General features: G+C 20.7%; 4 protein-coding genes across 4 annotated transcripts; 2 read left to right on the top strand and 2 right to left on the bottom strand.

The window, feature by feature from the left end:
* Nucleotides 1-102: 102 nt before the first annotated feature.
* PBANKA_1116100 (conserved protein, unknown function) lies at nucleotides 103-1878 on the top strand (the record flags this gene model as incomplete). The annotated part of the gene is made up of 1 exon (XM_034565697.1): nucleotides 103-1878. The coding sequence occupies one exon, from the start codon at nucleotides 103-105 to the stop codon at nucleotides 1876-1878; it is 1776 nt and encodes a 591-aa protein (XP_034422368.1).
* A 356-nt stretch (nucleotides 1879-2234) lies between these two features.
* Nucleotides 2235-5459, bottom strand: PBANKA_1116000 (TRAP-like protein; the record flags this gene model as incomplete). Its single annotated transcript, XM_034565695.1, has 1 exon — nucleotides 2235-5459. One exon carries the CDS (start codon nucleotides 5457-5459, stop codon nucleotides 2235-2237), a length of 3225 nt encoding a protein of 1074 aa, XP_034422367.1.
* Nucleotides 5460-7230: 1771 nt separating this feature from the next.
* PBANKA_1115900 (conserved Plasmodium protein, unknown function) lies at nucleotides 7231-11028 on the bottom strand (the record flags this gene model as incomplete). Its single annotated transcript, XM_034565694.1, has 1 exon — nucleotides 7231-11028. The coding sequence occupies one exon, from the start codon at nucleotides 11026-11028 to the stop codon at nucleotides 7231-7233; it is 3798 nt and encodes a 1265-aa protein (XP_034422366.1).
* Nucleotides 11029-12073: 1045 nt separating this feature from the next.
* Nucleotides 12074-12667, top strand: PBANKA_1115800 (conserved Plasmodium protein, unknown function; the record flags this gene model as incomplete). Its single annotated transcript, XM_034565693.1, has 1 exon — nucleotides 12074-12667. The coding sequence occupies one exon, from the start codon at nucleotides 12074-12076 to the stop codon at nucleotides 12665-12667; it is 594 nt and encodes a 197-aa protein (XP_034422365.1).
* Nucleotides 12668-12728: the final 61 nt, after the last annotated feature.

The raw sequence follows: 12728 nt of genomic DNA, 5'->3' as shown, positions 1-12728 counted from the left end.
TATTTTTACCTGATTGTTCATATATTTTAAAGGTATTTCTATGATTTCGATATCATAAATTTTTATTGCTTTGAAATTTTTAATGGGATTTCTGCAAAAAGTATGTTAGATGAAAACTTGTCATGCCTACTGGATGAAAGTGACGATGATTGTATTAAGAAAAACAATAAAAAAAATGAATTGAAAAATAATAAGCAAACACCCCATTCTTCCAAGGGAAGTGTGCAAAAAAGTAATAAGCAAAATCCATTAAGCTCTATACTAAATTTCAATATTCGGAATATTGGGAATTTAGATAGTTTTTTTAAAAATAATAATGACGAAAATAGAAATGTAAGCAACAACAGTAGCTGCATCAATACTACTGATCATTTTAATTATCAAAATTCCCTTCGAAATAATTCCTTCTTTTATAGTAATATAAATGGCGAGGATGATGATAATACAAGCACGTTAGGAAAAGGAGAAACAAATAAAACAAAAAATTATGAACATGTCAGCAAAAAATGTTATAAAAATAATAATTTACATGAACAAAAAAATGCTCAGTTAAAAAATAATAAAAGTAGCAATAATAATAGTCATAAAATTGCGGTGAACTCTGAAATGCACGAAAGTGTAAATAATACGAATTGCACAAATAAAAAACAAACCGTCCACGGAATTGGGAACCATTGCAAGTTAAGCAAAAATAAAAATTCAGAATTGCCAAATAATGCAATAAATACAAATTATGATATTAATAATAAAGAAGAAGATAAATTATATATGAATACGACAAGGAATATATCGAGAAAGATACCTAGACATGAAACAAATTTGTATAAAGAACATTTTTTAAAAAAACAAATAAATAACGATCAAATATTTCAAAGAAAAGAAGCTTATAATAATGATGACGATGCTACACTGGGAACTAATATATGTAATTGGATTGATGAAAATAATATATCAAATGGTGATATTATGAAAATAACCAAAAATAAAAAGAGTAATGAACTGGTTTTACATAATAATGAAATAGTAAAAAATACATTTTCTAATTATTCATACCTAAGTGAAAAAAATAATATAAATAATGAGAATGATATGAATTTTGATAGCTTGTTAAGTTTCGAAACAAATAAAAAGAGTTATTCAACATCCATATTAAATAACATCGATTCATATGATACGCTAAATTTAAAAAAAACAGATTTACAAAATATTAAAAATAATATAAACGAATTGACAAATAATATTCCAAGTTATATTAGTAAAGAACAAATTAATAAAGATGCTCCATTTTTGATTGAAAACAATTTAATTGAAAATGAAAAATTATCATCAAATATATATAATAAGAAGGATTATGATCGAAATAAAAAATTAATATATTGTTATTCATTTATAAAATATAATTCCTGGTTAAAAGCCTTAAAAATCTTGAACCTCCCAATAGACCCATTCCATTTGAGTATTAATGCACATAAATATTTTCGAAAAAATAATAACACAAATAATAATGATTCTTTTCTTTATATATATAATATACATAATATTTTAAAAAATAAACATTTTTCTAATTATAAAATTAATAAAATGATTGTTCTTATAAAAAATATAAAATGCCATAATCATGGTTATTTTATTATTTGTATGGATCCATCAGGTCAAATGCCTGCATCTTTACATCACGAAATTGAAAAAGAATACAAAAAATATATAGATGTAGGTTCAACACTAATACTTAAAGATGTAACAGTTTTTGAAACTATAGATAATTTACCATATCTAATTATAACATTAAGAAGCCTTGTTCGAGTTATAAAAGCCGAAGATACACATTATTCAGTTAAAGACGAAATATATAATAAAATATGTTCATTAATAAAATAAATACTTTTTTATAAATGATAAAAAAATGGCATCCACATATTCGGGTCGAATTAATCACGTGAGGATGGCAATGTTAGGGGCAATCATGAAATTTTTTTTTTTTTATTTTAAAAATTGTGAAAATAAAAAATTCATTCATAACTTTTATTTCGACTTTCAGCACGTTCAATTCGTTCTTCACGATGCAATATTAAATAGAGGCGGCTCTTGGGACCGAAAAAAAAGAAAAAAGAAAAAAGAAAAAAAAATTATTACCCCATTTATATGAAACATTTATGTAAAAAATTTTTAGAGCGAATTTTTTTTTTTTTAAATATGGAGGGTGTGTTTTTCTTTCCATATCGTTAAATTTATTTTCATTTCCATGGAGAATTGTCATTATAATCTATGACTATATTTTGATCTTTATAATTTTCAGTTTTTTGGGATTCAGATATCATGAATTCTTCCGGGATAACGCTAGTTGGAATTATTTGTTTGTTTTTATGTATAGCATAAAATGCAGATGCTCCTAATAATAAAAATGTAGCTACGAAAAATGAAGCAGCATACTTATAAACATAATGATAATGTTTTTTTTGATCATCCCCATTATTATTATTATGATCTATATATGATTCAATACCTTTATTATTTCTATGCACTGTGCTCATATCTATTTCCCATTCTAAATGTTTGGTTTTCCAATCATCATCTTTATTTTTTAGTTCACTTAGGCTTATCTCTTTATTTTCTATGATTCGATTTTCGTTTTCTATAAATTGATTATTCATTTTTGCAATATCCTCTAAACTTATTATTTTTTCGGGTATTTTTTGTTCATAATTTGTATTAGTGCTGTTTGAAATATTTGGCTTATAATCTATATCCTTTTTGTCATCCACATTTTTATTATTTTTTTCCAATTTTTCAATTTCATTGTCTTTATTTAGATCAAGTGATACAAAATCTATTTTCATAATTTCTTTATTTCTGAATTTATTAATTATATCATATTTAGAAATATTTTTTTTGTTTTTTTTTATTCCATATTTTGATTTTTTGGGGGATGGCAAAATATTCTTATCTATATCTTCACTTTCTCCTGATTCTAATATTTCGCTATTTACGGGTTCTTTTTTAGGATCATCTGGAAATTCAGGATTTATATGAATGTTATTGTCAGTAAAATTATTAATTGGATTAGAGATCGAAGGAACGATCAGATTTTCTGATTTGTTCATTTTGTCTAACTCATCATTATCAATAAGATGGGATTTACTTTGTAAATTTATTTCTGAATTCCAATAAGGGTCTGTATCGATATTATCAAATAGATGTGAATATGATGATATAGAATCATCATTCAAAGTTGGTTGATAATTTATATTATGTGTAGAACCACTAAAATATTCGATCTTATCATTTAAATCGTTATTTGTACTATTAGGTGATTTATGAAAAAGTTCAACAAGAAGGTTGTTAAAATCGCTTTCAACTTTTTCAAACATATTTGGATTACTTTCATTATCATTATTATTACTTAAATAATGTTTTAAATTTTTGATAAATGAAGTTAGCTTATTTTTATCTTTTGAATTAATTTTTTGTATAGAATATTTTTTTTTTTGACGACATAATATGTTTAATAATCTTTTAATAACTGAATGTATTGGATTTTTATTATTATCATTTTTACCTGCATTGCTAATAAAAGAATCAGATTTATATTTTTTTAGTGGAATGTCTAATTGATCATCATTATTTATTTCATCTAAATTGTTTACTGATTTTAAAATTACATTATTTTTTAATTTTTTATTTATAATATTTTCTTTAAATGGAATATATTTTGATTTTATTGAATCATGCTTATTTTCGTTCATTTTGTCGACCTTTTTGACTTTATTTTCTTCTAAAGGAATTTCTTTTTTCTTGGAAATATCATTCTGATTATAACTTGAGTTAAAACAAATGTTTTTTTGTATTAAATTAATATTATCATTAAAACCCCCCATTTCTTCAAATGAATAAAAAAATTTTTTTTTATTATTCCCCAAAATATAATTACTATCAATACTTAAAGCCGAACAATTTTGTAGATTTTTATTTTTAAGGCAAATAGAATAAATATCTAAATTATAATTATGACTTATTTTCTTAATTATTTCATTATAATTATTATCATGAATATCACCAGTATTTATAATTATAAGAATTTTTTTTACATTTTGTCTATTTTTATTAGAATTTAATACATTATTATTTATAAAATTTAAAGCACTAATAATATCCTTAGTAGAACCACCTAAATTATATCTCCAATTTGTTAAAAATGTTAATAATTTATTTCGATTTGATGATAAAGGTGATGAAAAATCAAACCAATTATATACTTGATTGGAAAATGATGAAATTGAAATATTAACTAAATTATTACTAATATTAAATTGGGAAATCATTTTTCGAATTGGAGTTATAAAATATTTCAACCATATACTTTGTGAATAAACAATTGATGAATCATCAACAAGTAATGATATATCCATTTCTTGGTCACATATGTCTAATGAGTTATCACAACTTTTATAAAAACATTCATTCATTATAAAATTATTTTTTTGAGAACAATTTTTTCCTTTTCTTTTATAGAACCCATTTATTGGATTCTTAATATTAGTTAACATTGTTCTTTGTCTATAACTGAATCCAATATCACATGTAGTTGTACATGCTGTCCAATCATCCCAATCATTACAAATTGCATCTACAGGAATATCTTTATATAGTTTTATCAAAATATTTGTTAAAATATGATTATTATAATATGAATTTTTGGCTATGCATCTTAATAGTTCATTTGTATTGGGTCCTAAATTGTTAATATAATGGCAATAAGATAAATATTGTATTTTTGTAATAATATTTAATGTTATTTTTTTTTTATCAAATAAATTATTAATTATATCTAAATCGGTTTTTTCACCAATTTTATTACCATCTGTGTTAATAAACATGATAATAAGTTTTGTCGTATTTATATTCGAATTATAAAAATGTTTTAACCCTACATAATTTAATGCTTTTAAATGGTTTGACTCAATTATATTATCATTTGATTCGTCTATTTTTGTTTTTAATACAACTTTTATAAATTGTTCTAGATTTAGGGTTGGATTTTTAAAAACTGTATTAGCATGTACAGAAAACATATTCGTATTGCCAATAGACCCACTTTGTATAAGCTCATTTGGTATGTTTACACCTTTATCTCCAAATTCATTGTTATGTTGATTATTGGTTACTATTCCTTTTGTTTGTACATATAAATTTCCATATGTTATGAAACTGATTTTAACATTTCGATTTTCATTTTTAACTAATAATTTATTAGACAATTCAATTATGTTATTAAGAATTCCTCTAAAACGTTCGGAATTATTTTTATCTCCATTTTTATCATTTCCTGTGTCGAGTAATAAAACAATATCTAAATCTCCTTTTGTTGTTACTCTGTCAATTAATGATTTATTTTCACAAAAATAATTTAATAACAAAAAATAAATGATATAATAGATAATCCACCAATTTGTATATTTCATTATATTTTTTATAATCGAAATTTAAAAAAAAAAAAAAAAATGTAAACAAATTAAAAAATTGTAGGACAAATGGAATGGCTCTTAATTTGCCAGTCCAGTCTTAAAAACACCGAAGTGTCGAATTGCAAAATGGTGTATAACATCAAGTAGTATCAAGTTTATTAGATCGTTTTCCTTTTTCTTTTTTTAATGTAAAAATTCGCAAAGATTGTTCAAATAAAAAAATTTATAAAAAATATTATATGATTGATTCCTCTTCAATATAACATGTTAAATGTGCATACATATATACGTATATAAAATAAAGAGTGAAATAAATGTGGGTTTAAAATATTCACAACCTCTAATATTCCATTTACTTATTTTTAAACAAATTAAAAAATGTGCTAATATTGAGGTTATAATAATTTGTCATGAAAAAATGAAACAAATAAAGGAAAATTTTCAATAAACTTTTTTTCCGATTTTCTCATTTCTTTGTTTATCAATAATAAATTATATACACATAAAAGCAAATACATTGTTTTTTTATTATCAAGAATTAATTGTTTTGAATAATTGTAGATAAAAAGACAAAAAAATAATTTGGTAGAATCATAAAATATTTATCAACATACATAGGCTTGGGTTGCCATTTATGAGAAAATAATTTATTTTTAAATTCAAATATAAGTTATAATATTCAGACAAAAAAAATTAAGGAATAGTTTATGTAACTATTCACATATAATCAATCAAATAGACAAAAAAATATATTATAAAAATTTGGATTAATAAAATTCGGCAAGGTAAAGAGAGAAAATAGACAAAAAATAAATTAATTAAAATGAAATAAAATTAATTAAAATTAATAAAAATGAAAGAAATAAAATTATTTAATATATATATATATTACAAATTGGATCTAAATACCCTCGATTTGTTCTTTAATTTGTTGTCGCGGAAAAAATGACTATTATATCATGTGTTTATAAAATAAAAAATTTGAATTCCAACTATTTATTAACAATTTATTTTATAGAATAAATGGCTATATTTTAGCTTAATGTTATATTTATATATAGAATACATGCAAATTAGAAATATTATTTGTCTTTTTTTGTCAATATTATTAAAAAACCAACACATTGTTTAAATTTTATTTTTATTAAGATCATAGAAATATTTTTTTTCTCAGTACATGCATGTAAATTAAAAAAAAAATTAATAAATTTCATTTATTGCCACCAAAAAAAAAAAAAAAGAAAGAAAGAAAAATATTAGAGTATAAAAATGAAGCTAATAGGGTAAAATAAAATAAATTCATGATAATAGGAATATGGGTTATACCTTCTCAAAATATGGTGAAAAAAAATGATAAAAAATTAAATAAATATAACACATAAAATAATTGATTAATAAATTATATTTATCCTTTATCATATAAATAACTATTTTCGTCAAAGTTTATTAAAAGGCATATTCGTAAAGGTCACCTGTTTCCAATATAATATCAATTAAGCACATATATATATTTTTTTTTTATGAGTGGGCGAATTCATATTTTTAACGTTATTATCATATAAGGCATTTAACCAAAAAATCAATAAAAAAAAGTTTTATTCAAATAAAGCATAAATTATGTGAAAAGCAAATGCTTTATATAAAACAACATCGAATATAGAATAATTCAAATAACAAAAAATGTAAAAAAAATTTTAAAAATGAAAGAAGAAAACAATCGAGCAAAGGACAGTTGCAAAACCAATCTAAAAAAAATAAGTCGCCAATTTTAATCGTAGACAGATATGATAAGAGCATCTTTTATACTTTTATTTTCTTGAATATTATAGTTTTTATAATGCTTTGAAAAATATTTGATAATTTTTCTTTTTTTGTTAATACAATTTCCAAAAAATAAGACAAATTTTGATTTTTTTAAAAAATTATTTTCATTTAATATTAAATTATGATGATTGAGAAAGTGGATAAATTTATTATTTTTGAAAAAAGATAGATTGAAAAAAATGTCTAAATTTATTAAATTAATAAAGGTTTGTCTATAATCAATAAAAAATATAATTTGTATTTCCCCATTAATAAAATTATCAATTATTTTTGTAACTTGAAAATAGTTTAAATTATATATAATAAGTTTTTCATTATGAATAATATACATATCAATTGGTATTTTTAAAATTGGAATATAATTTTGCTTTGAATTTAATGATAACATATTTGAATTACTATTTATCATAGAATTAATACACATATAATTTTTATGTGTTAATTCCTTATTTAATAAAAGAAGATTATTATAATTATCTATATCATTCATTAGTAAACTAGTTTTTAATAAAATCAAAAAAATGATATTTGACATTTTGTGTGTTTTTAAATAGCATTGCGCAGTCAGGTAAAAATACAAATATATATATTTTGTCCATAATTTTTTTTTTTTTTTTTTTTCGCTAGCTCCCCATTTTTCTTCTATTTGGCTAGCTCTTAGTGTTGTTACATTTTTAAGTAAATATTTCATAAGCCCATTTAAAATTAATGTATAATCATTTTTATTTATAAAATTATATATTTTATCAATAAAGAATTTCTTAAAAAATTTGCTTTTTTTTATTCTCTCAATATTTTTTATTCCAAAAAATTGTATATTTTCTATTTTTTCCAACTCATCTTCAATTTTATTATCATATTTTCTACAATTTTTATCTTGTTTAACTGGGTTATATGCTTGTTTTTTTTTTAAATCTTCTTCATATTTGTTAGCTATGTATTTATAAATGTGTAACGGATTATTAGAATAAAAAAAAAAATATTTTGAATAGTTTGGGCCCCATTTATTTGATTTCGGAGTATAAAATGAGTTGTCTAAACTTAAGATAGAATTATGATATATAAAAAAAATTTTTTTGTACAAATTTATATCTTCCTCTATATTACTATTATTATTTGTGTGATCTTCTTTTTCTTCGTTTTTGTCTTTAAAAATATTTATAAAATTTTTTTTTTTAAAGTATTTTATTTTTATTGCATGGCGAAATAAAGAAATAATCTCTTTATCCATTTTAAAATGACTCAAAGAATAAAAAATAAAAAATAATTGTTTCAAGTTTAAAGCTAATATAGGTTTTTTGAATATTTTAAAATGGTGTTTCCTTTCATTATTTCCAGTTATTTTTTTTATTAATTTTTTCATATCTTTTTTGCTACTATAATTAGTAATGTTTTTATATGTCTCATATATTTCTTTATATTCTGATAATATATATTCATAAAGGAATGGGGCTTGTTCATTTTGTTTGTTTGTTTGTATTCCTCTGCGAAATCGTTTTATTATTAATTTTTTTATATTTGAATTTATATTTTTAAAAATATGTTTTTTTTTTAAAAGATTTTTTAGTAATCTTTTATTGTTATTTAAGTCAAGAAAATATAAGACTGAAAAAAAAAATGATATGTTTATTTTTCGCATAGATAATATATGCATTAAATTTGACAAAATATCGGGTAAGATATATTTTTTTTCTTTTTTCTTTTTTATATTTTTATCAATTATATCAGTTAAATAATTTTCTATAAAAAAGTTCAATTCTTCGAATGTTTGATTGTATATCAAAATTTCTTCGTTAGGGTGTGTAGAAATTTTTTTATTTAAAATTTTTTTATATCCTTTAATTATTTCTGAAAAAATATTATCCTTTTTTTTTTCTTTCAAAACTGATAAGTTATCTTGATTTTGTTCTTTATCAATATTAAAATGCACATTTTCAAAATCTATATTTTTCAAGTTATATCGTAATAAATATAGATATTGCCACAAAATCAAAACACAGAAATGTTTATATATATCAATTTCTTCATCTAATTTATTTAAGTTTATAATTTTATTAACAATTTCAAATGGTGCAGTTAAATTAATTGTTTCGGAACTAAACAAATCTTCATCAAATATGTTTACATGATTAAAATTGTATGATAATATATGAGAAAATATTTTCAAAGTTTCAAACTTTTTATTTTGTTTATTTTCTGAATTACCAATAAAATCATTTTCTTTATATTCCTCAAATATATCATTAGTATATGTTGTTATATTTCCCTTTTTTTTTAAATAAAATATTTTTAAAGAAAATGCTAAAGTTATTAAAAAAAAAAAAAATTCATCATTAACTATTTTATGGTCATAAATATTATCCATATAGTAGGAATAAAATTGTTTTAAAAAAATATCAGGGAAATAATAATTTTTTTTTTTCAAAAATATATTTAAAAGATTTATATAAAATAAATAAATTAAATTTGTGTTATTATGGTTAGAAAAATTAAGATTATTGGAATTATCATTTTGCATTTTGTCTATGTTTTGCTTAATTCCCAAATAAAGACTATCTTTCAAATTTTCCTGAATAAAATTATCGACGTTAATTTGCAAAAAATTTAATTTATGTTTATCTTGAATTTTAGACAACAAAATAGATTTTAAAAGAAAGTTGTATGAATTATGTATCCTCATCAAATATATATTTAATATATTATTGTCATTTAATATGTTAATAAAATTTATAATAAAATATTTTGATTTTTGTTGGGTATTATGTCCAAATACACTATTATATATATATTTTTTAAAAAATAAAAGACATTCTCTATATTTTTTATTTTTGTGTAAATAATTTAAAATTATTAATTTGTCATACACATCATAGTATTTAATATTACCTATTATTTTTTTGTATGTTTGAAATATATTTTTTTTTTTTTTTGTGTTAATAAAAATTATATTTAATTTTTTTCGATTTTTTAAATACACATCCACAACTTTGTTTTCAACCCATGAATTGCTGCTTTGTGTCGTAATTACATTATTTTTCAATTTATCAAATTTTTTAGAAAGTTTGAAACGATTTTTTTCTTCAGAAATTTGAATATGCTTTGTTATCTTCTTCAATGTCTTAGAATGTTGTAAAATAAATTTATAATTATTTTTATTAATTGATTCCAAAAGATTTTTATCTTTTGTATTTTGTTCATAGGTATATAAATATTTCAATGTTAAATGATATAAAATATTTTCCTTTACATTTAAATCTGAAAGTCGAAAGCTGTTCAAACTTTTTTTTAAATATGAATTTGAAATAGTAGGAACATAATGAAGGCACAGTAAAGTATTTACTAAGTTTTTATTTCTGCCTAGAAATAATTCTTTTTGCAGTTTTAACGAAATTTTTAATGCACTTTTTTGAATATTAGGATTTAAAATACTATTTTGTGAAAAAAATAAATATCGATTTTTGTTTTTATTTTTCAATGTATTCCCCAAGTTTATTCCAACAATTGGTGATTCAAAAGAGCTTACTAATTTGGAGTTTACTTTCCATACCTTTTGGTGAATATCATACTTTTTCAAATTACCATATTTGTTAAATATTTTATATCTTTCTTTATAATTCCTAATAAATAATATTTTATTTTTATATGGATTCTTGTTCGCTTTAGTCCAAATTATACAACTTGTAAGTGTATTGAATATATATAACTCAAAAAATGTGATAATATAAAGAAAAATCAAATCCATATATTTTTCAAATATGTAATTTTATGTTTTTTTTTTATTTGTAAAACTAGAGTATTATATTGTCTTGAAAACATGAAGGATATCACGCACATTCATATATCCACATAATCATGAATAAGTGTAAATATAAATATATATAGCATGTGGAATATAAGCAAGATGTATTTACTTATTTTTTTCTTTTATATTTCTTTACATATTCAGAGTTGCTTATTTGTTTGGTCTTATTTTAGTTTATCACATAAGATGGTTAAGTCAATCGATTTTTGTAAAACAATTTGACCAATATCGTTTGTTTCTGCTTTTCCTTTTTTTTCTACTTTCTTTTTTTTTAATCTCATTTTTCAAAATTTTGAAGAAAAAAAATTAATATTTTGTTTTTCTTTACACATAAAATTGATTTGACACAATTGAATATTTTTTTTATTTTAAACAAAACTTTATATTCACATGGTGAAAAAAAATAATAACTTATGTGATTGATTATGTAGTAAACAAAATAATATACCAAAAAAAAAAAAAGTATATTCATATTAATTTTCCTTAAATACATTAAATATTTCCACTAGCAAAGGAATGTGAAAAATATTTTTTATTTTTTAATAAATAAATCCATCTTATGATATGCTATTATATCTGAAAATATGAAAAAAAAAATTCATAGAATTATCATTTTTTTCGTGATTATAATATATGCATACTTAAATGGGTACAAAATATATTCTTTAAAATTTCTTTGATATGATATAAAAACATTGTTCATAATATTTTACTAACAAATATTATAATTTTGTTTATAATATTTTACTAATAAATATTATAACTTTATTATAAGTTCACTATTTTTTAAACTATTTACATTATTTATTACTTCATTCAAGGGAAAATAAAATGGAGTGGAAATAAACACACGCTTACAACAACCACATTAAATGTATGTATTAATACAAACTGCTAATAATTTTATATATTTATGCAAACAATATTTATACTTAGCATAAACTCCAAAAATAGTAAACAAAAACGATAATTGAAAGCAGAAATTATGGAGAAAGCATTTGCAGGCGCATGTGTTCAGAGCCTGTTTGAACCCAAAAATGAATTTTCCCTTTGTATAAATAAATCAATAAAACTAATTTTAAAAAATATAGAGGAAAATAACAGTGACGATAAAACTACAGATACAAGTATTATAAATGAAAAACAAAAAAATTATTTGGATGAAAATATATCGATTTTAAATGGATATCTTTATTTTAACAGAATCGAAAATAGCATAAATATGCTGAATACTGAATTGTCGACTATAAAAAGTGATTTTATGTTTTTAAGCAAACGAACAATATGTGATGTAAAAAAATTAAAAAGAATTAAAAAAAAAAATAAAGTATACAAAAGATTATTAGAACAAATCAAAAAATATCGAAAAAGAAAAGAAATTTATGAAATTTTGTCTATAGAAGGTCAAAAATTAGAAAATGTTAGTACCCTTCAAAATATGCAAAATAAAGAAAAAAATGAAATTCAAAAATTAAAAAAAAAAATACAAACCATTGAAAATAATATCAAATTAAATGATGAAAATATTCAAAAAGCCATTCACAAAATTGATGAGGCTCTCTTAACATATTTACCATAGAATGCTCTATTTATTATCATTTTCCCAAAACATATACCCAAAAAAAACTATATGCATGTAT

The sequence above is a fragment of the Plasmodium berghei genome, assembly GCF_900002375.2.
Source record: "Plasmodium berghei ANKA genome assembly, chromosome: 11".
NCBI classification, from domain to species: domain Eukaryota; phylum Apicomplexa; class Aconoidasida; order Haemosporida; family Plasmodiidae; genus Plasmodium; species Plasmodium berghei.
Note: the sequence above shows the minus strand (reverse complement) of the source record. Positions and strands in the feature narration are given on the sequence as shown.